The following is a 23,199-nucleotide window of genomic DNA, read 5'->3' as shown; positions in this document are numbered from 1 at the left end:
ACCCAAGTGGAATATAGGGCTTAAAATTTAATTAGTGCTTTCTTCTGTCCTTTTTGATCTTTGCACAAAGCCTTTCTTCACACAAAGGACAGAGAGGTTTCTGTGGGGCTGTGTGACAGGGCAGCCAGTCTCCCTCGGTTCAGGCATTTCCCGTATTTCCCGGCATAAATGGGATGCCTCTCCCTGTTCTTCCTGCCTGTCCCTCGACCTCCTGAGGAAGGTATTCCCGGGACATTTCACTGCGGCAAACACGCCAGCCCGTGTGACAAAAGTTTCTGCGGAGCAATTTGCTCTCGCCACCAGAGAAGTTGAAACATTAGCCCAGGATTAGCCAACACCATCTCCTCCGCCCCGGCCGGCTTTGAGCTCCGCTTTCGTGTCGCCTCCGTACGCCCGGCTGGAGCGGGGCTGGCGGGGGCAGTGGCGGCGGGAGCCGCGGGGCGGGCACCGGGGAGGGAGCGGGGATCGCCCCCTCCGCTTGCAGGGAGGTGGGACGCCCCACGGCTGCCATCGCCCCCTGCGCGCCCTTTGGCTGCATAGATTTTATCTTTAAAAATAAAAATTGAGCAAATGTCCCTTCTCTCTTAAATACCTCAGCTCTAAGGAAATGAGACCGAGGGTCGCCACAAAAATTGTGCCGAGTAGACTGCACTTGCGGGAGACCCCGCACGGGAGGAGAGCTCAGGGACACACCTTTTGGCGGCCTTTGTCACGGAGGCGAAATGTGACCGATCCGCTCGAGGGCACCTCTTGCTGTGGAAGGAACCTGCTGACGAGCAGGAATTTCTTGACAAGATCTCGGGATCCTGAGAAGCTGAGAGAAACGCCAGCAGAAGTTCCTGACATCTGCATCATCCGCTTTGCATAATTTTGCATTTGAGATGCTCCCGCAGAAGAAGACTCTGTCATGAGGAAAGCATCGCCACCTTTATCCTGTGTGGGAAGCACAAAAATGTGTTGCTAGGACGATCAAAGCTGTGGGGGAAAGGGGTATCATGTTCTCACCAGTTCTGTGCTTTGCTTGAATTAAACTCCGGAAAAGCAATAAGTTACTAGTAACTTACCCGGTCATGCTTCCTATTTTGCTTTTAAGGGCCACATATCTCTGAACGGATTGCAGAGTTCTCAAATATATTTATTTTCAACCATACGAAGAGATATTTCACAAAGGGCATTTTTATGCGACCTTAAGAAAAAAAAAAAAAAAAAAATTAAAAAAAAAGCCCTAAAGCGAGTTGCCCTGAGCAGCTGTCTCCCAAAGCCGGCCGCTCTCAGGGCTGGCTTCAGCACCCGCCCGCACTTAATTTTCTGCCCCAGCAAATCCTAATTCCGATGAAGTCTGAAGGCTTAGTTATATTTAAAAGTTAATTTCGGGAACAGCTATCCGAAGCAGAAGTCAAATTTTATGGCATTCGTTAAAATACACGCACTTCTGCCCTCTGCCCACGATTCCCAAGTGACCTGTCCCGTGCACATCAGCGCCAGCCGGTACTTCCCAGCACACGTGCGTGTGTGCATTCAGCTGTGGAAACGGCTCGGGCTGTAAAGTGGGGGGCTTGGCTTGATTAGTTTGGTTTTCCGTTGGTTGGTTGGTTTTTAGGGGGGTGGTTGTTTTGGTTTTGCTGCTTTTTTTTTTTTTTTTTTCCTTTTAATTTAATTTAAGCAAAGTTTTACTTAAATGAAAGGCAGGCACCTGCAGTATTTGCGATAATGCTTTAGACCAAACAGGATACCCGAAACGCCGGTTCGGGTATTTCCATCTCTTCGAATGATTCAGTTAGGTGCTGATTTCTCCCCGCTGCAGCGCCCAGCGGGACCAGGTGAGGCCCTCGCACGGCGGCGGCTGCGGCCGGCGGGCCCGGGGCGGGCGGGACGAGCTCGGCAGCCCCTCGCCGCACCTCGCAGCACCCGTGACAGCTCTGTCCCTTCCCTCAATTTCGAGCAAGGGGCAGAGGTTGCGGCGACGTAGCTAACACCTCGCTCGCATTTCCCAAGACATCTGGAGTAAAAACACCTGCCATGAGGTGTCAGAGAACCGTGGCTGGAGGGGACATCCAGGGGTGCGCGGACAGGGGCGGGAAGGCAAACCGCAAAGGCGCTTCGCCGGGCACGGGAACGTCCTCACACCGCCACTGCCCGTCCGGAGCGGGCGAGTTACCGAGCAGGGAGGCGAATTGATGCAGCCGACTGCTCAGGGCAGCGCTGGGCCGCCGCTCCCGGCGGAAGAAGCCGGCGGGGGGCGCGGCGGGGGAGGGACGGCAGCACCTGCCGGGCCCAGCGGCGGAGCTGCCCAGCCCCGTGCCCGCGCCCTCCTTCCCTCCGCCCGCCCCAGTGCTCATGCGCCCGCCGGAGGTTTAAAGCGGGAGCAGTGGCTGCCGTGGGCTGTTCGTCTCGGCGGAGGTGCGGGGCAGCGCGCAGGGCACGGTGCGGTGACCCGGCCGGCACGCCGCTCTCCGCCGCTCTCCTGGGCTCAGCTCTGGGCTGCCCCGCGGTGCGGGCGCGCCCCGCCGCCATGTGGCTCTCGGTCCTGCTCCTCGGTGGGTACCGCGGGGAGCGGCGGGGGCCGGCGGGCCGGGCGCGGAGCAGCGCCCCGATCCACTCCCTGTCTGTTCGCAGGCGCCTTCCTGCTCTCCGGCCCGGTTCGCGGCAGCGACGGCTCGGGTGAGTTGGCCGCTGTTCCCCCTCCACATCTCGTGGGGATTTCTCCCTCGGAGCGTCTCTGCCCGGCCTGCCCCGCCCCGCCGGGAGGTGGCAGCGCCCGGGGAGCGCTTGGCCGCGGGTACCGGCTCGGCCCTTCCCCGGCGCGCCCGGTTGCGGCCGCCTCTCGCCGGGATGCGCGGGGAGCCCACGCCAGGTGCGGACGGGCCGCGGGGCCACCGCCGCCGGGAAGGGTGCGTGGAGCCGGCCAGTGGGAAACTGCAGAGGGGCACGGAGCATGTCTGGGAACGCTTCCAGACGGGGGTGAAAACTCCTTGCTGGCACGAGCTGAAGCAGCGCCGTGGTGAGAAGTGTCCCCATGGAGGGGAGTGCCAGTAGCAAGGGTGAGTGGGAGTGTTTGTGTGTGTTATAAAGGCACTCGTACAGTTCTTGGCAATTTGAGCATCTCTGGCATATTTTAGACCATGGAATTGATTAAAAGCATTTTAAAGTTGCCCTGCCGTTATTTCAACCTGGAAAGCAAAAGAACATGCTTAGAATGCCTAGCAGGCTATGGCAGGGATTTCCTGTTGTACCATCCTGTGTTGGACTGCATCCTTGCTGCTGGAGAGCAGGCTCTCCTAGAACCAGAATAAATCCATGGGAACCAGGAGCCACGGGAAGCAGTTGGAGAAATATGTGACAGAAGGACGCAAGCAGTTTGTCTGCCCCTTTCAGTGGAACCTTTCACCAAAGGAGGATAAGAGCCTCCAGAAGAACATGTTTCCAGATGCAGGCCTGGCCTGCAGAAGGTGAGTAACCCCAAGCTTTTCTGAATGGTTGATAACAATTTCACAGTTATTGGGAGTCAGGATTTGCTGCTCATTTTGTGTTGAATCAAAGATTTGGAAAATTCTTTTGTGCTAAACTGATAAAAGCTATCTGTGACATAATTGGTATGGCTAAAAAAGGAAAAAAATGCACAGCAATGGAAAACCTAGTCTAACCCCCTATTTCCTTTCCCTTTTTTACTTTGCAGGTGCGTTATAGAGGAAGTGCTGACAGTCTGGCAGGAAAAAAATGAATATTTTCTGGGATGCTTCCTTCAGGGCTGGAGAAGCCACTGTAACCTGAAGGTATCTGGAACCAGCTAAAATATCAATAATGTGAACAGTTTTTGTAAGATATTGCCTCTTACCATTATTCTGAGCCTAAATTCAGCAGCATTTGGTTACTGAACTAGAAACTTGCATTTATAAAAGTGCCTAAATTCTGTTGTACAAAGAAATGAAAGAGCATTAATTTCCTCAAGAATCTGCTGTATTTAGGTTCATAATGTTTGTGGAGATCTTGGAGCATCTCAAAACTTTCTTTATACTCCCACTGGAATGGATACAAATGCTGCCAAGTCAGCAGCTCTGGTTGCCACACACAAGGCTGTGCGGGTGGGTGAATGCTGCCATGTGATGGCAAGTAGCCTTACGTTGGTGAGAAAAGGGTAGGTCTCAGATTGAAATGAATGATATAGCCCTGACCATGTTTCTCTAAATCCCATTACCCCTGTCCAGATCAGGATATGTACTAAAGATTTACATCAATTAGTATGCAATCTGTAAACACGTTTTCCAAATATGAAGTGTTGGTTTACTAATGTGTCCTTTGTTTTTTCCAGCTGTTGCAAGGAGTATCCAACTGATACTCCTTGCATTAGATAGAAAAAGCAGGCTTGTTTGAAGTCTCAAAGTAAAAAAGGACCTAAAATCTTTCTATTAAAAAAAATACTAAATACTAAAAGAACAGGAAACATAATAGGCACATACTTCTCTATATTACAACTCATAAAGCTATTTTTCATGTAGGAACCCCTATTTTTAATTTTGTAATAATGTACATAGGATTTCTTTTTTACTTTGCATAAACAAACTGTTTTCCCAAAGCAACACATGGAAGCTTCAAGGTTAGAAAAGATGAGATTTTGCTTATGGGTTTTATTTCCCTACAGTAATTTAAAGCAGTGGCTCCCGCTAAAAATTAAGTCAGAACTTTGATAGATTGACATAAGAGGCAGCTGTTCATGGCAAAATCAGAGCACATGGGAAGAAGCACGAAAAAGATGGAAATTGATTGAATGATTGAAAACATGGCTGTTTTAAGAGATAAGTGAGTCTGCTTTTTTTTTTCCTTTTTTTTAGGTGAACAATGATGGAAGACATTCATCCCTACCCTTAAATATGGCCTAAATCAGGAAGAATTATGGTTTCTTTTCTTTGTACCACACTTTTGTAGGGAACTCTGATGTAGTGTGTTTCTGTGAAGCTTTAAGGGTGTGTGTCTTGACAGGATGGAGTGATAGTTGCTTTATTGTGGTTCTAAAGGCCTAACTGAATGTAGCAGAGCACAGGTCTCACATCTTCACCAGAGTCCAGAATGGCTGGAGTCTAGAACTGAATCCTGTCCTGTAAATTGTAAGCTTATATTTATTTCTTCCAAAACACTTGGATTTAGAGTATTGCATCACATAAGTATTGAAAGAAATGCCTCCACTGCTACTGCTCTTGTGTTCTTCAATTACAGCGATTAAAACATACGGGTTTTATCTCAGTTACTTCATATATAGATACAGCTCTTTGGCAGTTTTTGCATGTTGAAGTATCTTGGATAGGCTAACAAAAACGAGCGCTTCTTCAATTTCAATAGTAATATCATATATGAAATTTATGAGACTGATGAGTATGTAAGCTGTCAAAGAACAATTTTATATATTCTAGTATTCTGACCTCATTAATACATTTTCATGTTTGCAACAAAATCATTGAAGTTTTATGGGATAGATAGCTGATGATGCATTAACAAACAGGGAAGAACAAAAACCACTGCAGAGCTGATATCATAAGTCTTAATTTTGATAGTCAACAAAAAAGTAGCTTTCATTTTGATACTCCACCAAACACTTCTAATGTTTGTCTCTGTTTTAGAGTTATGGCTTAGACAAAACTGTATCTACCTACAGAAAAAACTAAAATTAAATTGTTGGTTTTAATTAACAACATCATTTTCCTCAAAGTGTGTGTTTTTACCTCAGTGCTGATCCAGCTGAGGTATAAACTGCTAAATCCCCTAGCTCCAGCATGCCAGCTTTCCAGTTCACACAGCAGCAACATGCACCCTTCCCTTGGAAGCCTGAGACAAGGATCATGACAATCTTTAGGCTGCTAGTACAGAAAAATCCTGTGGCTGGACTACAGTGGATTTCTGTGTTTTGATTGCCAGGGAAAACACAGATTATTTTTTTCCCCCCAACTTCTGTGCTATGCAAAAGCCTGCCACATGACAGTAATTAGTAAGTACCTGGTGATGAGGGAAATACAGATCTCCAGGCGATACAGGGTTTGTTAACTAGACACATCTAATTATTGTCTTTGTATGCACAGCCAGCCAAGGAATTCAGTCAAGTACATTACATTAGAAACTACAGGAGTTAAAACTTCCTGTGGTGTCTTGCACTTTTGAAGGCTGGAAAAATATTGCAGGGTGAGAGGCACAAGCAGTGCTGTGAGAGCTGAGATTACCAGTGGCGCTTATTGCAATTACTCCTCCAAGGATTTCCAGTCTTCCAGCTGCTGTGTGATTGTGATGGTCTTGCTGGGTGTCATTTCGTGGATACTACTTGTTCAGTGCCCATTAATTAGCAAACATGCTTGTAGAACTTCCATCAAAGGATTAGGGGACTCAAAGAGGAAAGTAAATCAGCTTCTTTTAGCATACCAATAATATAGCAGTTTTGACAATGAAATTATGGAGCTTCTAGGTATAAGCCCTGATTCTATTTGATTTTCCCATCTTTTGTTTTTAAGGAAATTAAATATGACTAAGCATGGCTAGGATGTGAGTAGATAAGACTAAGTCCTGAAAGGAACTTTATTATTTCTTAGAATACTTGAGAATCAGATTAAATCACTTGAGTTCTTGCTAGGTAGGCAATGTTAATTATCTTGAGAAGGGGAAAAAATAAAGAGGTGCTTACTGCTTTCTTTTCTTCTTACTCTGGACTATATAGGCAGATTCAGCATATGCAAGTCCCGTATTTGTGCTAACAAATAGCAGCAATGATTTTTCAGGAAGATGTGATTAGGTAGTTTAACATTGTTTCAGTATAGCATTAATGACTGTTGTATATAATTATGAGTAAAATTGCACACATAGTTGATGAATATGTGTGTTCAATTTATGCAGTCAGAATGAACAGATGTGCTTCCCTCTGCATTTCTGGCTGTAGCTGTTCTGCTTTTCACCTCTAAATGATAAGCTGAAGGTATCATCTATTTTCCATCCCCTGATGAAGAACAGCATATGCTCCAAGTGCTTTTATTTATAGACAGCATATTTTTGGGATAGGAAACACCCCAGAGTAAGAATGAAAATAGTGGGCAGAAAAACAGGTGAGAGACAGATCACTGATCCCTGAAACATACAGTCCTTGGCATATAATGCTGTGGTGCATGCACTGATACCTTAGCCAGCCTCTGCCAGCTTTCATCTTAACACTGTGCAAAGGTAGCATTTCAGGTGCATTTAGAAAAGGTTCTTGCACCTTCTAGGTGCCTTAGGAAGTTCAGAATAAACAGCCAGGCATGGGTTGGACTTGTGCTGCTGAACTGATAATGATCTAAGCCAAATCTCTAATTTGCTGTGCAACAGAGCAGGGGACTGTGCTATCTTGTGTAGTAGGAGGATGTAGCGACCATGCAAGATAAAGACCTCTATGTTTTCGGAAGAAAAAGCACCAGTTTGCCAAGTGAAATTGTGTATTGATGTTAATCTGTCTGCATGCCTTCACTGTACTCAGGCAAGCATAGTGAAAGCTTAATGATGACAACCTGGAGAGCAACTTTTGAAAAAAGGCAGAGTTCTACATAAAAAAAATGCATGTGCCTCAGCTGAGTAAATAATTTTTGTATCACTTTTTGTATGAATTTGCACATTGATAATGATGTAAATGTCACTGTAATGACTTAATACCAATGTTCTAGATGCTACTCTATTACTGGAGCAGCGAGATGTGTGTTCCTTTTTTTGTTTAACACTGGCCTCAGTAGGATTTATTACAAGAGGCTAAGGGAAATGCTGCTGTCAACCTGCTTCATGAATACCACTGGAGAGAAGATTCAGAATTTCCCATGTGACTCATAGGTGTCTCATGGCTGGAGATTTCTGTGGGGATGCCAGAGTGATTTAGTTTCTTCCTTGGAAACTGCCACCTGCATCTGTGGTCTGTCAGCCCTCAAAGGTTTTCCCCTTGCCCTTCTGTCTCTGTAGTAAATTTACAGATATGGATTACTTTTCCTTGTGTAACGTTCCTTGATATTATTTTAATGTTGTTTGTTCATGGGAGTTTTTTCCTGCCACGTTTTTGAAGTGTTTTGAATTTTGAAGTGTGTGCTTCCTTGTCATAACTGTATATTTGTAAGCTCCAAAGACATCTTTATAGGCATTGTACCTAATTTCAAATTCAGATATTGCTTTAAACTTGTAAACTGTAGAGACATTTAAAAAAAAAATCTCCCAACAACAAACCCTTAAGATTTTCAGGTCGAAAGTTCTTCTTTTCTCTTTAGCATCTACTGCTATCACGTGCTTTACAAGAGGACTTGACCTTAGAAAGGGGACAGAAGATGTCCTTTGCCCAGCAAACTGTCCTCTGTGGCAATTTTATGTCTTTGGGGATGGAGTTTATGCCTCTCTTTCGAGTGTCTGTGGAGCTGCCATACACAGGTAAGTCAGATCATTGCTAATCCATGTGCTAAGTGAGTTTATGTAGTCTCTGCCACACTTACAAATCTTAGCCTTTTGATGCCATCATAATCTTGTTTGAGTCTTTGAATGTGGTAGACTGTAGTAAGGTGTTTTGAAAAAGCAGACCAAAGGTGAAAAATTACCTGTTTAGGAGAACTGCTGTTTTTGAAGACTGCCTTTACATTGGGGGCTATTAGTTCTGCTGGCCTTTCATACTCAGAACAGAATTTGCTGCATGAGAATGTTTTGGTAGCTTTGCTGCAACTGTTAACAGCCATAACTAGTCCTGGCAAAAAAAGGATTGATGCATGGAGGAGAGACAATAGCTGTTTAGTTCTCAGCTAATTTCAGTGCACGCTGCAAAATCCAACAAAAAAATAGAAAATACTTGCTCCTTCTTGCCCTGTGTTGCAATGTCTAAAATCCACATTGGCATGAAAGAAACTTCAAGAAGACATTCCCAACTGGTGATCAGAGTTTGCCATTATTGTGACATAAGGAGATCTGTGCTTTGAAAACTTTGTAAATTTTTTCCAAATAACTGAACTAATTTTCAAACCAGGTGTACCCTCCATTTCACTGCCTGGTGTGTGCAGATAGCTCTGTACTTCTAGCACTGTTGGGTCCTGGCCCTGTGTCACCCATCATGTGTCAAACACCCACCCAACATTTCAGGAAACATCAGTTGTTGGAGCAGGGCTCCTTTAGTTTCTTAAACTGAAAATGGTTGTGTGAGCATGGGTCTCTTCCCCCTTCCATATGCACTTCAGTTTTCATGCTGGGTCTACACTGAGGCTGGATTCCTTAATTTTATATAAATCAAATAATGCTTAGTCCTATGAGTAGCTCCATTATTTTGAGGCAGTTATTAATGCAAGAAAATACTATATAATACATGAAAATAATTTAGCAGAATTCAACTATAAATAATTCTGTGTACTACAGATGAATAATCTTTCTGCCTGTTTTAGCTTGTTATATTGGGTTTTTTCTCTCATTTTATGTGTAATTACTCTCAGGAAACAAAATATTTATTTAATATTATTCTTTTTCTGGGCAGAAGGATAAAAGATTTATTGGTAGAGGGAAGAATGGAGAACCTCCTACCAGGCTGACACTATGTAGGCACGAAGAATTGAGTTAAATCTACCACTGAGTGATTAATTGGATTAATCCAATTCTTCTTCCTTGTGCAGTTCTGTTCCAGTGCCAATTCCACTAAATGGAGACCTAGCCCATTGTGGTAGTTAGATGTTAAATAGGCATGTAAATTTTTTCTTCCTAACTTGTCAAAGGTCCCCATTAAGCACTGGGGTCTCAGAACTCAAGTCTAACAAAAGCATATCATGGTATTACCAAGCTGGGCACAGAGTGCCCATAAACACAAAAGGCTGAGCTGCCCCAGAGTTTGCTAAAAGAATATTGACAAAAAGATTGTCTGGCCAAAGGGATTTCTGAGCAGCTGTAGATCCCTGGGAAACTTTGGTATTGTGCTTGCTTCTGCTGTTGAACTTCTTTCCTGCCAAAAGCAGTAGGGGTGCAGAGAAAGAAAGGAAGAATGAAAGAACTCAGCTTAGGGGTCCAGAGGGTGCTGGCATGAAATGCTGAGCGGCTCCGTATCGGTGATTGATGGCAATCAGGCAGCAGCAGGACACCAGTTTGGAGACGAGGAGGATAATTCTTGGGGTGATGGAGAAAGGCTGATTATTTGGAAGGAGTTTGCAGATGGTGATAGTAGGAAGGAAAGATGGGAATTCAGGCAATTCAGCTGTCTTGCCTAAAGTCCCTGAGGATAAACTGACCGCAGATACATCTGTAAGGCTCACCTCCCATGGCCAGAAGACTCTTTTTGTGGTCTAGGCATCAGATCTGATGTGTGGACCTCTTGAAAAATTCATTCAACATTCAGCAACATCCTGTATCTCTTTCTCCAATAGTGCAAATAAACAGTTCTTGCACACTGAGGAAGTGCACAGCTATCTTAAGAACTTTGCATTTAATGTGGTGATTTATCTTGATTCAGTTCAGATTTTTAAGTATGTTTTAGCTGAAATTCCTATATTTTATAAGACCTCTCTGCTGTCCTTGGCTGGTACACTTTCTTTCACAAGCTGTTGTGCACTGAGGCACAGGATTCTTGCCTTGTGTATCTGCTTTTCTGTTTGTGTCCATTTTTGAGTGAAAAATACCATTTAGGTATAAATTACAGGTTGTTATTAACAAGCTAAGCAAGAGAATGGACTGACATCTTTTACATAAAGCCCCTGTTAAGCAGCACTGGCAGCAGCATATAACATAATGAGTGGCAAAGTGAAAGCTGTTCCTGGAAAATCTGCTGAGCTCCAGTTTAATCAAAACAGCCATGGTATGCAAGTCAGTCACACAGGAATAAAGCACAGCAGTGAAAAGCAAAGCAGATTGCAGTGACATAAGTCATTCTGAGGAATGCAGAGGCACTTCTTCACTCTTTAAAAACCATTGCAGACCCACACAGGATGAATCTTTCTTTAAAATCAAACATAAATCATTGCAGAAAGGAATTTGCCAATCTGTTTCAAAATACAAAGATAAACTGGCAATATATGGTTTGTTCCATGTCAGCAGGTGTAAACATGCACTCTGAGTAGGCCTACCTGAAGAAACATCCCAGGTAAAACCGATCAGATTGTAAAAGATGGCCTTAAACTGTTAATTCTCCTACAGAACAAAATGGCAAGAAAGAAGGAATAACTTTCATAAGGTTACAGGTCATGTTACATTCACGTCTAATATCAGCCCCCACTTGCATTAAAAATAGCAGAGCTGTTATATGGAAAGTGTGTATCTTCAGAAGGCAGCGTGGAACTTCGACCTGTGTTCAAATACAGAATGCATTTTTAACAAGTAGATAAGGCGCAAATAAATCTACTCCATCTTCACTGTAAAGCTTCTGAATTCTCCTAGTGGAGACTAGGTAGATTATTATTTTTCCTCTAGAATTTTCAATGAAGTTTAATTAATTAATTAATATTGTTGCAATGAAAATGTAAAGACCAATAAATAAAATGGAATTATGTAGAAAACATTGATCAAATTATGCCTATAATAAGCTTAAATTGTTGTTTCCAGGAATGCTTCTTAGGCTGAGTTTTACATCTGAATGTTTTTCTTGAGTTCAGTTCAGCACTCAAAGTTGTGAGTCCACAGCCAAGAAAGTGGGAGATACTGAGCTCTTCTTAGGAGCTAACATGGGCATGGATCAGGTTTGCTGATGTAAGCCCAAAGTCTTTTCACTAAAATTGCAAGTGCAAACTTAAAATAGAAACTGTTCCAATTAATCACATTCTATTTGATACATTTCCTTATCCATTAAGACTGAGACACTAGTGAAGGCTTGAATGCCTAAGAGAACCAGGTACTGGAGAGGAAATTTATATTCTAAGTAGACTGAAATATTCTAAGTACATTTATGTGTCATTTTTCTCAAAGATAATTTTAACTTACTGAATTTTCCTGTCATTTAAAACTAACCAGTTAATGGCTCTCATCTGATTTTTATCTCACTGTTTTTTTTTAAGAACTATGAAGTGCTGTTTGTATTTGCTAACTTTATAATCTGATTTTAAATTAATTTAGGGTAATCTTACTAAAGCTTCTTTGTCTATATACTCTATAAAGTATTCCTAGATTAGACTATACCTGTATATTTTGAAACTAAAGAATTAAATATATATAATCATGGTTCCATTTAGAAATGCAAGTCACATCCATGAAGAATGAATGCCTTTTAACACTGTTCCAAATAGACTTTTATGTGGAAGTTGCCTTTGCCACAGATACCCAGATCTCATATTATCAGAAACATATGTAAAGTTTTCTAAACTCTGGTTTTGATTATTCTATTTTCACAATATGTTAAACCAGATTAGGCCAGATTGTCTTTTCAAACAGGAAGCCAAACAGAATCAAAAAGTAAACACAAAGGCACACATTGCTGTGTTTAAATAGTCATGAAATGATTGCTTGTCTCCCACTGAGCTGTACCTGCCCACGTACTACAAGGCATCAAGTTTTGCTCCATCTTAGAGAAGTTCAACTTTGACTTTTGGCCTCTAAAATAATAACTGTTCTTTCAGTTATTCTCTCTTTCACATAAAAAGAAATCTGACAGTTTTGATGCTTCTTATTGTCATTTAGGAATTGATACGGCCTGATGGAAGCATCACTGTTCGGCATTAGTCTAAATGCCAGAATTTTAGGCTCTTCAGACTTTTAAAAATAAATCTGCATTATACTCTGTAGAATAATTTCTTCTAAACTCTTTTCAGCAATTTACAGGTTGTTCTAGCCTGAACACAACTGCCTGCCTCTATTAAATCTTTCTGAGAGGGCTGGTGACAAAAATTCTAATGATGGTGTTACCTGTATTGCATTTTCTTATGACTAAAATGTCTGATTTATACCAACTCTTTTTTGACCTTAGTGGGGTGATTACCAACACAGGAGGAGCTGTAAGGGTACAGACTCTCCCAGGACAGGAAAGCTACCCTGCTGTAAATGCCAATGGGATCCAGTCTCAGGTGCTCTCTAGATGGGCTTCATCTTTCTCAGTGACTGGTAGGTGGATCACACTTACTGTTTTGCAAACGATATTTGAAGCTCTGGCAGAACTGTGGGACACTTCCTCAGTGTTTCTGTATGCATAAAGAAAGTGTTGTTTAGCAGCAGAAGTTTTCACTTCTAATTCATTATTTTAACTCAGTTTTTCCTCTTTTACCTAAAGGGAAACTATTCCAGCTAGAGTAGCTAGTCTGTAACAGAAGCTGATACATAAAGACAGGTCAGTTATTTAGAATATGATGACATGATAGCAGCCAGCTGACAGTTCCATGACAGTTTAAGCTGATCAAAGTCAGTGCTTCAATCCTGCCACTGCAGTCCAGTCCTCCTGCCACTTCCAGCCATTTAGTTTTATCCCTTCTCTCCCTCTGCCTGCTTTTGTGCAGGCAACAGCACTTTGTCAGGCCCTTCAAATACCTTGCTCAGCGTTCCATGTAAAGACAAAACTGACCCTCCAAAAACAGTAATAACATCAACTTACATGTAATGTGGTAATTAAGCTACAGTGCAATGTAGTGGTTTTGTCCAGAAGTTTGTCCCCATTGTTGAGGTAGTTGTTAATTTTTAATTGCCTAATTGCAAACCAGTTGTCATGCTTTGCCACACAGATGAGGCTAAATCACCTTCATAAAATCATCTGCAGAAACATATTGGTTGTGTATGTTGTTGTAATTTCAAAAATATTGAAGTGTGTGTTTGCTAGTATAGAAAATTTGTGAAGCAGATCTCTGTAATGTGCTCTTACTGTTTACAAGCTAAAATTCAGCCTACTATCTCTAAGATACTAGTATTCCTTGTATAGTGCTCATTGAGAGTTGCTAGTTAAGAACTTGGAATTAAGGTGCTTTTGGCGAGGGTGAAGGTGAAATCCAGTTCTCCAGAACAAGTCCTCTCTTTATCTGCTGGAAATAATGGCTACTACAGCTCAAAACCTCTTATCAGATATATATGCTATAATTACTCATCAGCAGCTGTTGTTTCAAATGCAGAAATTAATTACCTCTAAAACCAGGACTGCAACACTGGATTACACCAAAGGTTTGTCTAGGCTCGTGTCCTACTCCCAGAGTAGGTAATGGCAGATGACAAAGAAAGTACAGTAATTCTTCAAGCACTTGTAACTTCATATAAATACACTGAAATCCAGTAGAAGTATTCTTATTTTAGCAGGTACCAAGAAAGCAGCTCTTGAAGCAGTTGGGCGATCGGTGTCAACAGCCCGTCCTTCTACAGGTACGTGGTGTCCGCAGCAAGGGAAGCCCCTCGAGATGGGATGCACTGCAGTGTGCAAGCCCCTGGCTAAGAGAACATGTTTCATGAGACTCATTTATTTTTGAAGAAAAAAAACAGATGCAGTACCTGGTTTTGCAGTGTATCTTTCACCAGAAAAAAAGAGGAATCATATGTAATCTTGCAGATTGATTCTGATCTCACTGATGTTCATGCAAATTAAAAAAAAAATGGAATGATTTTTGAAAAGTAATAGAGATAACACAGAGGAAGGTAAGAGTTCATGAGCTCATGCAATGTTCATTCTCTTTAAGCAATGGGGAAGACAGAGTTAATGCATTCCCTCTGACAGAACTGCTGAACAGCTGAGTGCTGTCAGGACATGCATAGCAGAAATTTAGTTGTTATGTGAATTTCACCACAGAAAATGCTGCATTAAACCCTTTTTATGAAGGTTAGTGCAGTATAAATACTGGACTTAGATGTTGCTTGTGAATAGACCACCTGGTTTACAGTTTAAGTCATGGTTTGCTTCCAAACCATTAAAAGTCCATTGTACAGCGGAGCTGCTAACTGAGAAACAGTAGCACTTGGGAAGGTGAGGTGCAGAATGCACCTGGCTTTGTACAACTCAGTAATCAGTCAGGCAGGTGTAGAAAGGACGGTTAAGCTGTTTAATTTGAAAAAGAATATTCTCCAAGGAGCAAAGCAGTAGTAGCACAAGTTTAATTATTAAACTGATTGACAATTCCTACTGCAGATAGATTGCACTGTAATTTTTGGAGTTGGAGCTATTTCTGTTTTACTTCAGTCCATTCATCTTCTTGTTCTTAAGTGATCCATGCTGTTTTTTTCACCAAAGGTAAAAGGCCTAAGAAGACTCTTGATAAAAAGGCTGGAAACAAAGGTAAGAACACACAGATTTAACTCTTGCAAAGCAGAATCCTAACATTTATTTGGTGTTAATAAGTATAATTATTTTGGATGTTTGCAGACTGTAAAGCTGATATTGCATTTCTCATTGATGGAAGCTACAACATTGGCCAACGTAGGTTTAACTTGCAGAAAAACTTTGTTGGAAAAGTAGCTGTAATGTTGGGAATTGGAACAGAAGGGCCTCATGTTGGAGTTGTACAGGCCAGGTAAGAACAGATCTACACAGCATATAATGGAGTAATTGATAAGAGAAATCAATTAACGGATCACTTCTCCTTTTGCAGAACAATATCGCTCAATAATGGCTGATGAATAGCAAGGGAAAGAAACTCTTGAGCTGTAGCACTGTTTGCTCTGTGCTATGCTGAGATGTGCATGTGAGAGGACATGACAAATTTGAACATCTTCTGTCTCTAATATCTGACTAGAGAGCAGCTGGACTTTTCACAGCCCTTCTGCTGTAGCTTTGCATCTCATCTTCACAGAACAGCAGGAAACACCCTGCAAAAGAGAGATGCCAGTTTCTAAAAATTGTAGTGAGAGAATAGTCCCTAATGGCTATGTACATGTACAAAACAAAAACCTGCTCTTACCAAGTGATAAACTATTACAGCTGATATTTTTCAAATTGTAACTGGTCATTTGTTTTTGCTTTCTACTGTAAATAAAAAATTAAATCTGGACACAGAATACTTAAAGTTTTTAATTTCTTAGTCATAAACTAGCATACCTTGAACTTCTCAAATCAAAAAACTCAAACTGCATTATGCAGGAATTTTTTATGAGGAAGGTGTTTGTCATACAAATAGTAGAAAACCAGACAATCTTTACACAGATGCATTTAGTTCAACATCTGGCATGTTCATCTTTTTTCTTTATGTATTTTCAACCTAATGTTTTCAGCTGTTTGATAAGCATGAGAATCAGGCTGTCCTTAATTTATCCATTCAGATAGATAATTCCTCTTGCTAAGGATTGCAAGACTTATTAAGCAAGAAGCATACTTACATTTTAGTATTAAAATCCAGAGAAGAATATATATTATCATGAGCAAAACTATTCCAAGTGTGTTTTAGCTTGCTAATGCTAGTATGAAAAGTGAACCTTATTACTCTGTTTTATTTTTCCACAGTGAACATCCAAAAATTGAATTCTATCTGAAAAACTTTACTGCTACAAAAGAAGTTTTGTTTGCCATAAAGGAATTAGGCTTCAGAGGAGGCAATTCCAATACAGGTGAGTTCATATTCCCCCTAAAACAGAAATTACTTCTCTATGTATTTCTATATATATGTGTGTGTGTGTATATATATACACATGCATATGTGTGTATCTATGTGTGTGTGTAAATGTTGAAGTTCCTATAATTCACATAGGTCAGGAAGTGTTTTAGATGCCACACTTACCTTAATCAGGTTCAGTGATTTTCCACTCGAACATTGTCACATCTCACATTTAATTTCTAGAAGTTAGGCATGCTTATTACACATTTAATTAGAGTACAAGTGTTTATACTTGTTTAAATGCTTCCTGCATTTTAACAATAATTGACTTTTCACTAGTAACAGAATGATATTTTGAGACAAATCCATAAAAGGCTTTGTGTTTCTTTCTTGTTGGCTGATTAAAGAGTTAGACTAGGAGTAAGGAGTAAGTGGTGGTGAGAAGACATCATGATTTAGCCCCAGCCAGCAACCAAGCCCTGTGCAGCTGCTGCCTCACTTTCCCCTAGTGGAATGGGGGAAGAATTGGGAAGAGGAAAATGAGAATATTTGTAGCTTGAGAGACAGTTTATTAGGGAAATCAAAAGCCACTCACATAAGCACAGCAAAACAAGGAATTCATTCCCCATGTCCCATGGGTAAGTAGGTGTTCAGCCATCCCCAGGAAAGCAGGGCTCCAGCTCACCTAACAGTTCATGCCAACACTCCACAGGTTCCCTCTCCTTCATTCTTCTTCCCACAGCTGGCCATGACACTATATGGTGTGGAATATCCCTGTGGTCACTTTGGGCCAGCTGTCCTGGCTGTGCACCCCCAGCCTTCTCACTGGCAGGGTGGCACAAGAGGTAGGAAAGGCCTTGGCACTGTGCAAGAGCTGCTCACCAATAACAGAAATATCCCTCTATTGTCAACACAGTTTTCCACACAAATCCAAAACTCAGTCCCTACTAGCTAATCTGAAGAAAATTAATTATCACAGACAAAACCAGCCAGACAGAAACTAAGCATCTAATGATGTTGCATTTCACAAGCTAAATTTAGGTAGCTCCTGAACTTTCTTCTTTCCAATCCATTTGGCAGGTACTAATATACCTATTTCCTAGCAGGAAACTAGACCCATGAGCAAAAAAACGTCGTGGGGAATTCCACCTCAGCTTTATCTGTGGGTTTTTTTTTTAGTGGTTTTTTTTGTTGGTTTTTTTTTTGTTTGTTTGTTTGTTTTGAGGGGGAGGGGTGTTGATTTGGGGTAACTTGTTTTTGACTTAGAGGTTGCCCAAGCTTCATTATTACCAAATTTCCTGGGGCATCAATTCAATGCTGCACTGGCTTAGTCCTGTAGTTACAACATAAATTCCTGATGGGAAGCTGATCCCAGAATGTACCGTCACTGTTTGCATTATTTCTTCATATTCTTTTCCTGTTAAAAACAAGGCAAAGCTTTGAAGTACACAGCTCAGAAATTCTTCTCTTTGGAAAATGGAGCACGGAAGGGAATTCCCAAGATCATTGTAGTGTTTCTGGATGGCTGGCCCTCAGATGATCTAGAAGAAGCCGGCATAGTGGCCAGAGAATTTGGAGTCAACGTGTTCATTGTGTCTGTAGCAAAGCCCACAACAGAGGAGCTGGGAATGGTACAGGACATTGGTTTTGTTGACAAAGTAAGAAAGAATGTTATTATTTGGTTTTCAGTCATGAATATAATTCTGGAGAATTTACAGTACAATTCTAATGAAATAATATATGTATATATAATAACTCATATAGATGTATAGACATAAAAATATTCTCTCAAACCAGCTGATTAAATTATCCCTGCTCATAAGTGATTTAAAAGATGAGCAGAAGGAAGGTTAAAGAAACACTGGAGAATTTTCCTTGCTAAAGGAGACACACAAAGGTACCATTGTCCTCCCAGTTCAGAAGTTTGGCCAAGTTGTAGCTCCTGGAATTTGTAATTGCATAAAGACTCTCCATGCAGGAAATTCCCCTATCTCAGGTATGGTTAAATGTGCCAAAGCAATGACATGCTGATGTGATACATTCTCTCTCCTGAAAGGGCAGACAGGGAGGTGCTTATTTCTTGTCTGCTCTGTGGATAATTATTTACTTTACTTTCAGTATTAAGAGGACAGAAAATATGGAAAAATACATCCTAGCAAGTCTGTGCACAAGACTTTGATCTTGCATGCAGAGTTTTGGACCTTGTTCCTTTTGAGTTGGAGCAGGAATTCAAACACCAATCACCTACTCCCACATGAGCTTTCTGATCAGCAGGTCTTTAATTACTCTGCAGTGACAAAACCAGTCATTTTCCACAGGGAGGTTGTAGATGTCTAATTTCAGCAGAAATGGCATGAACAGAATGAAGCTCTGCTTCTTCTAGAGATATCTAGCTGCTGACCCCAGAGGTATTGCAGGCAGGTCCAACCCTTACACACTTAGAGAAGCACCACAGAGTGGTTTGGGTTGGAAAGGGCCTTAAATGTCGTGTAGCTCCCACCCCCTTGCCAAGGACAGGGACACCACCCAATAGACCAGCTAGCTCAGGCTTGGCCTTGAACACTTTTGGGGATGAGGCATCCACTATTGTGAGTAAACTGTCCCAGTGCCTCACCATCCTCACAGTAAAGAATTTCCTCCTAATATCTACTCTAGATCTCTCCTATTTTAGGAGATCTCTTTGCCTTGCACTATCACTGTCTGTGCCTGTACAGGCACAGAAAGACATGACCTTTACTGGCTGAGGCCTGTCCTTCCTTCCACATTTTGATTTTAGCTGGATTAGTTGGAGAGCTGATTTTTAATTTAACCCCTTTTCCAGTTACCTTGTACTTCACGTGCATCTGATGGAAGCTAGGGGAAAAGAAATTTTACTCTGAATGACCTGGAGCTATACTGCTACCCAACTCTCTGTGTTTGTGACACATTATAGATTAAAAATCCAAAGGTCTTACCAAGTTCAAAGGGAAAACACAGAGGTTAATTTTCAGTGTATACGCAAAATACAGAAATTTCAATCCTTTGGCTATTTAGTACCATGACTTCGTTCATGTACACAAAACAAAATTACAATTTTCAGTTGTTGCATTTCTTGCGAACAAAGCTAAATTATTTGAAAACTTTCATAGCTTGAGGGGCAGGGTTGGCTTTATTACTGGATAAAATAAGCTGCACTATAGTTTACATTGACTTCGAGTGCAGCTGTTTCAATTTCTTTAAAGATAAGCACATAAAACCCCATCCTATGCTCCCACCATGAGGCTTCATTTCTAACCTGCTTTTGAAAGAAAAATCATAGTTGTCTGAGTATTATCCATTGAACTGCTCAGTTGGAATTCACCCATTACATTTATGTTTTCAAACAGGCTGTCTGTCGAAACAATGGCTTCTTCTCTTACCAAATGCCCACCTGGTTTGGTACTACCAAATATGTAAAACCTCTTGTCCAAAAACTGTGCTCACATGAGCAGATGTTGTGTAGCAAGACTTGCTACAATTCCGTCAACATTGGTTTCCTGATAGACGGTTCCAGCAGCATTGGAGAGACCAACTTCCGCCTCGTGCTTGAGTTCGTGAGCAACGTGGCAAAAGCTTTTGAGATCTCTGACATTGGCTCCAAGGTGGCAGCTGTGCAGTTCACCTACAACCAGAGAATCGAGTTCAGCTTCACAGACTACGTCACCAAGGAAAAGGTCCTCTCGGCCATCCGCAACATCCAGTACATGAGCGGCGGCACTGCCACTGGCGATGCCATTACTTTCACAACCAGGAGTGTGTTTGGGCCAGTGAAAGATGGGCCTAACAAGAATTTCCTCATTGTTCTGACTGATGGTCAGTCTTATGATGATGTTAGAGGACCTGCTGCAGCTGCACAAAAAGCAGGTAAATTATGTATTTTGAAAAGCAGTGGAAGTTGATCCATCCTATTTCTGTAGCACTGCAAATGTTAAGATTTTAAAGTTTGTAAAGTATCATACTTTGAATTTTCACCCATTAGGGTGAAAAAAACCCCAGCAACCAGTAATACAGAGCCAGGTATAACTAGACGCACTTATGGCAGCTTAGGGATCAACATATACCTAGTCTCATTTCCCCAAACAGTAGAGTAAGAATAATGAGCCAAGTAGCTCCATCATCATCTAGGAAGGGAATAAGCAGTTGTGGTCAAAAAGCTCACTGGGCTGATGATGCTTGAAGTATGAGTATGTAAAGGCACTAAGTATACACAAAGGAACCAAACTTACTTTCAAAATCATTTTACAGTGTTACTTATGTTTCAAGACTGACATGGTAACTGCTACAATCCTATGTGTTACTACAAGAACAACTCAGACATTAGCTCTTATGATACCTCATATTTCCTTCAGGATTTTTCCTGAGACAAATCTAATTCTTGGTACTTAGTGGCAAAATCTAATTATCTTTGACAGACTGCAGGTGTTGAAACATGCTTTTCAAATCCACATTGATTCATTAATGTAGAAATGGCTGGTTTTCTTGTATCTACAGGCAAAATGGTCTTTTTTTAATTTCCTTTTTGTAGGAATAACAGTCTTCTCTGTTGGTGTTGCCTGGGCACCTTTGGATGATCTGAAAGAAATGGCTTCTGAACCAAGAGAATCTCACACTTTCTTCACCAGGGAGTTCACGGGATTGGAGCAGATGGTTCCTGATATTATTAGAGGCATCTGTAAAGACTTTTTGGACTCTAAACAATAAAAAATCTGCTGTTCACTATTACTATTTGAAACTAAAAGTCATGAAATTGAAATGGTCCCTCTAAAGTACAGATGTTTTATTCTTATATATGCTATCATAATACAGAGGAAGAAGAAGGGCTACTTTTTGTTTCTTTAATCAGTCAAAGATTCTTGTGAGCTTGTTAGAAGTTGTACTTGATCCTGAAGTGCAGAATTTGGCCAACAGTTAATATTTTCAACAAGCATGTAGCAGCCTGAAGTTCAAAGCTTTGCATATTGTGCACTTAAGAATAGCAGATACTCAGAGGAAATAATACAGCTCTGATATTTTTTCTGACACTTGCTAGATACCTTCTTAGGAGTTAAAAAAAATAGAACTTTAAATACAAGGTACTACCTTCTATAAGCTTTCTGTAGCTTACAATTCTGTATCTTTTCAAAGAGTTCTCTGATAACAGGAGCACTGAAATTACTTTGTGTTGTGCAACATCCATTATTGCCAGGCAGCTTAAAAAAAGATATGACAGATTGTAGCTGAAAGAGTCTATTTTTACTAGTTGGGGTTTTGCTGGATCTGGCTGGCAAATTTTACATCAAAATTGGCAAATTTTACACCCACAGATTTCTGTGGATCTATTTGGTTGGTTCTGTTGGCACAGAATTTTAAAGGTATTTAAGGCACAGTAGTTCTTTGAGAACCTGGATCCTAATATATTAGCTACTACTGCTGCTTTCTGCACCACTGAAGTCAACAGCGATATTCCAAATATAACCGACAACCGGATATTTCCTGTCTGCTGCCTTGTACTGTCTTGATTTGACACAGTTGTTACTGGCCAGACAGTTAGAGACCGGAATCTTGGGCCAAGAGATTAAATGAGACCACACAGTGGGAACTGAAAGCATTCAAATTCAAGTCCAGAGGTATCTAAAACCTCTAAACCTAATGGATTTATATCAGATTACATGGTCAGAAAAGAAGAGAGTAGGCAGACACATTAAGTTGGATTTAGTAGTTTAGAGAATAACAGCTTCATAATGGTAGTAAAAACACCTTTATAGATGTGTGAGGTTTTCTGAAGATGAAAGAATAGTTTTCTTGAAAAAGGATTTAATTTGATTACATACCTAGTAATGCTGATATATTTATATGCACACATGTGGTTAAAATTATGTGATATTCTCCAAGTTATTCCAGAGTCCTGGTGTGAATAACATACTCTAAGTATTCTTTAGAAAATAAAAGGGGTTTGCAAATAAAATGTATAGTAGAAAACAAAACAGCACTTTCCCTATCAATCTGGGGTTTCCTGTTTCTCCTCTCCCCCACTATCGATTGTAAAATTTCTAGTAATTATGGAGTGACACAGAAAGGATTGTATTCATTGGGCTTTTGCTGTGCACTTTTAATAACTTATAACTGGCTATATATTACTCTAAACATAAATGGCAAAGATGCCTTGTATTTTTCTAGTAATTGTTATCCTTAATTTTGTTATGTGTTTATAGGTAAGAGTATTAAGCTTTTGCTGTATAAATTCATATGCTACATCAACTTTGTGCAAAAATTCAATTAATTTAGTTTATAAACTTTTTATAGAAATACATATTGCAAGAAAACTGGGACTGTTGCTGTCTGTTTTAATATCTCATAACACAGAAGTCTTTTTATGATGAACCTCATATAGTTTAGCTTGAATAAGTTGTATGTGATGCTTCCTAACTGTATTATCTTAAATTCCAAATCATTCTCAAATAATAAGGGTACACTCTTTTTACAAATATCAAAGTTTTAGTCATTGTTCATATTAGTTATGATGCTAGTTAAATCATCTGAATATAAATTGTGTGCTGGCTGATAGAATCACATTTTCTCTCCTACTTTGCTTTTACTGTTGCAAAGAAATAGTCAGCTTTAACTCACATCATTCATTCATCAGACAAAAAGCAGGTTTACATCCCTGGGACACCGAAAAGCTGCAGAGCTAAGTCTCCACATACTTCCATTTCACAGGAGTGGTGATGCCATGTTACTTGCACCTTTCATACACTCCTATTACACTCAGGGAGTATAGAAAATA

The 23,199-nt window shown here is 40.9% G+C and overlaps 1 protein-coding gene across 1 annotated transcript; it reads left to right on the top strand.

Moving 5' to 3' along the window:
- Positions 1–2,335: 2,335 nt before the first annotated feature.
- On the top strand, positions 2,336–22,742 carry COCH (cochlin). Its single transcript, XM_053946662.1, has 11 exons — positions 2,336–2,537; positions 2,617–2,661; positions 8,253–8,409; positions 12,893–13,026; positions 14,197–14,262; positions 15,122–15,166; positions 15,254–15,401; positions 16,328–16,431; positions 17,850–18,076; positions 19,784–20,300; positions 20,962–22,742. Exons 1-11 carry the CDS (start codon positions 2,513–2,515, stop codon positions 21,135–21,137), a joined length of 1,644 nt encoding a protein of 547 aa, XP_053802637.1. The 5' UTR covers positions 2,336–2,512; the 3' UTR covers positions 21,138–22,742.
- The last annotated feature ends 457 nt before the right edge of the window (positions 22,743–23,199 follow it).

The sequence above is a fragment of the Vidua chalybeata genome, chromosome 6 (assembly GCF_026979565.1).
Source record: "Vidua chalybeata isolate OUT-0048 chromosome 6, bVidCha1 merged haplotype, whole genome shotgun sequence".
Taxonomy (NCBI): Eukaryota; Metazoa; Chordata; class Aves; order Passeriformes; family Viduidae; genus Vidua; species Vidua chalybeata.
This window is presented reverse-complemented; position numbering and strand designations above follow the sequence as displayed.

Bases quoted from the DNA above. Each gene is read 5' to 3' on its own strand.
- COCH (XM_053946662.1), top strand. From the start codon at position 2,513: ATGTGGCTCTCGGTCCTGCTCCTCG. The intron at 15,167-15,253 runs GTAAGAACACAC...GGATGTTTGCAG, and splicing joins TAAAAAGGCTGGAAACAAAG to ACTGTAAAGCTGATATTGCA. The intron at 18,077-19,783 runs GTAAGAAAGAAT...GTTTTCAAACAG, and splicing joins ACATTGGTTTTGTTGACAAA to GCTGTCTGTCGAAACAATGG.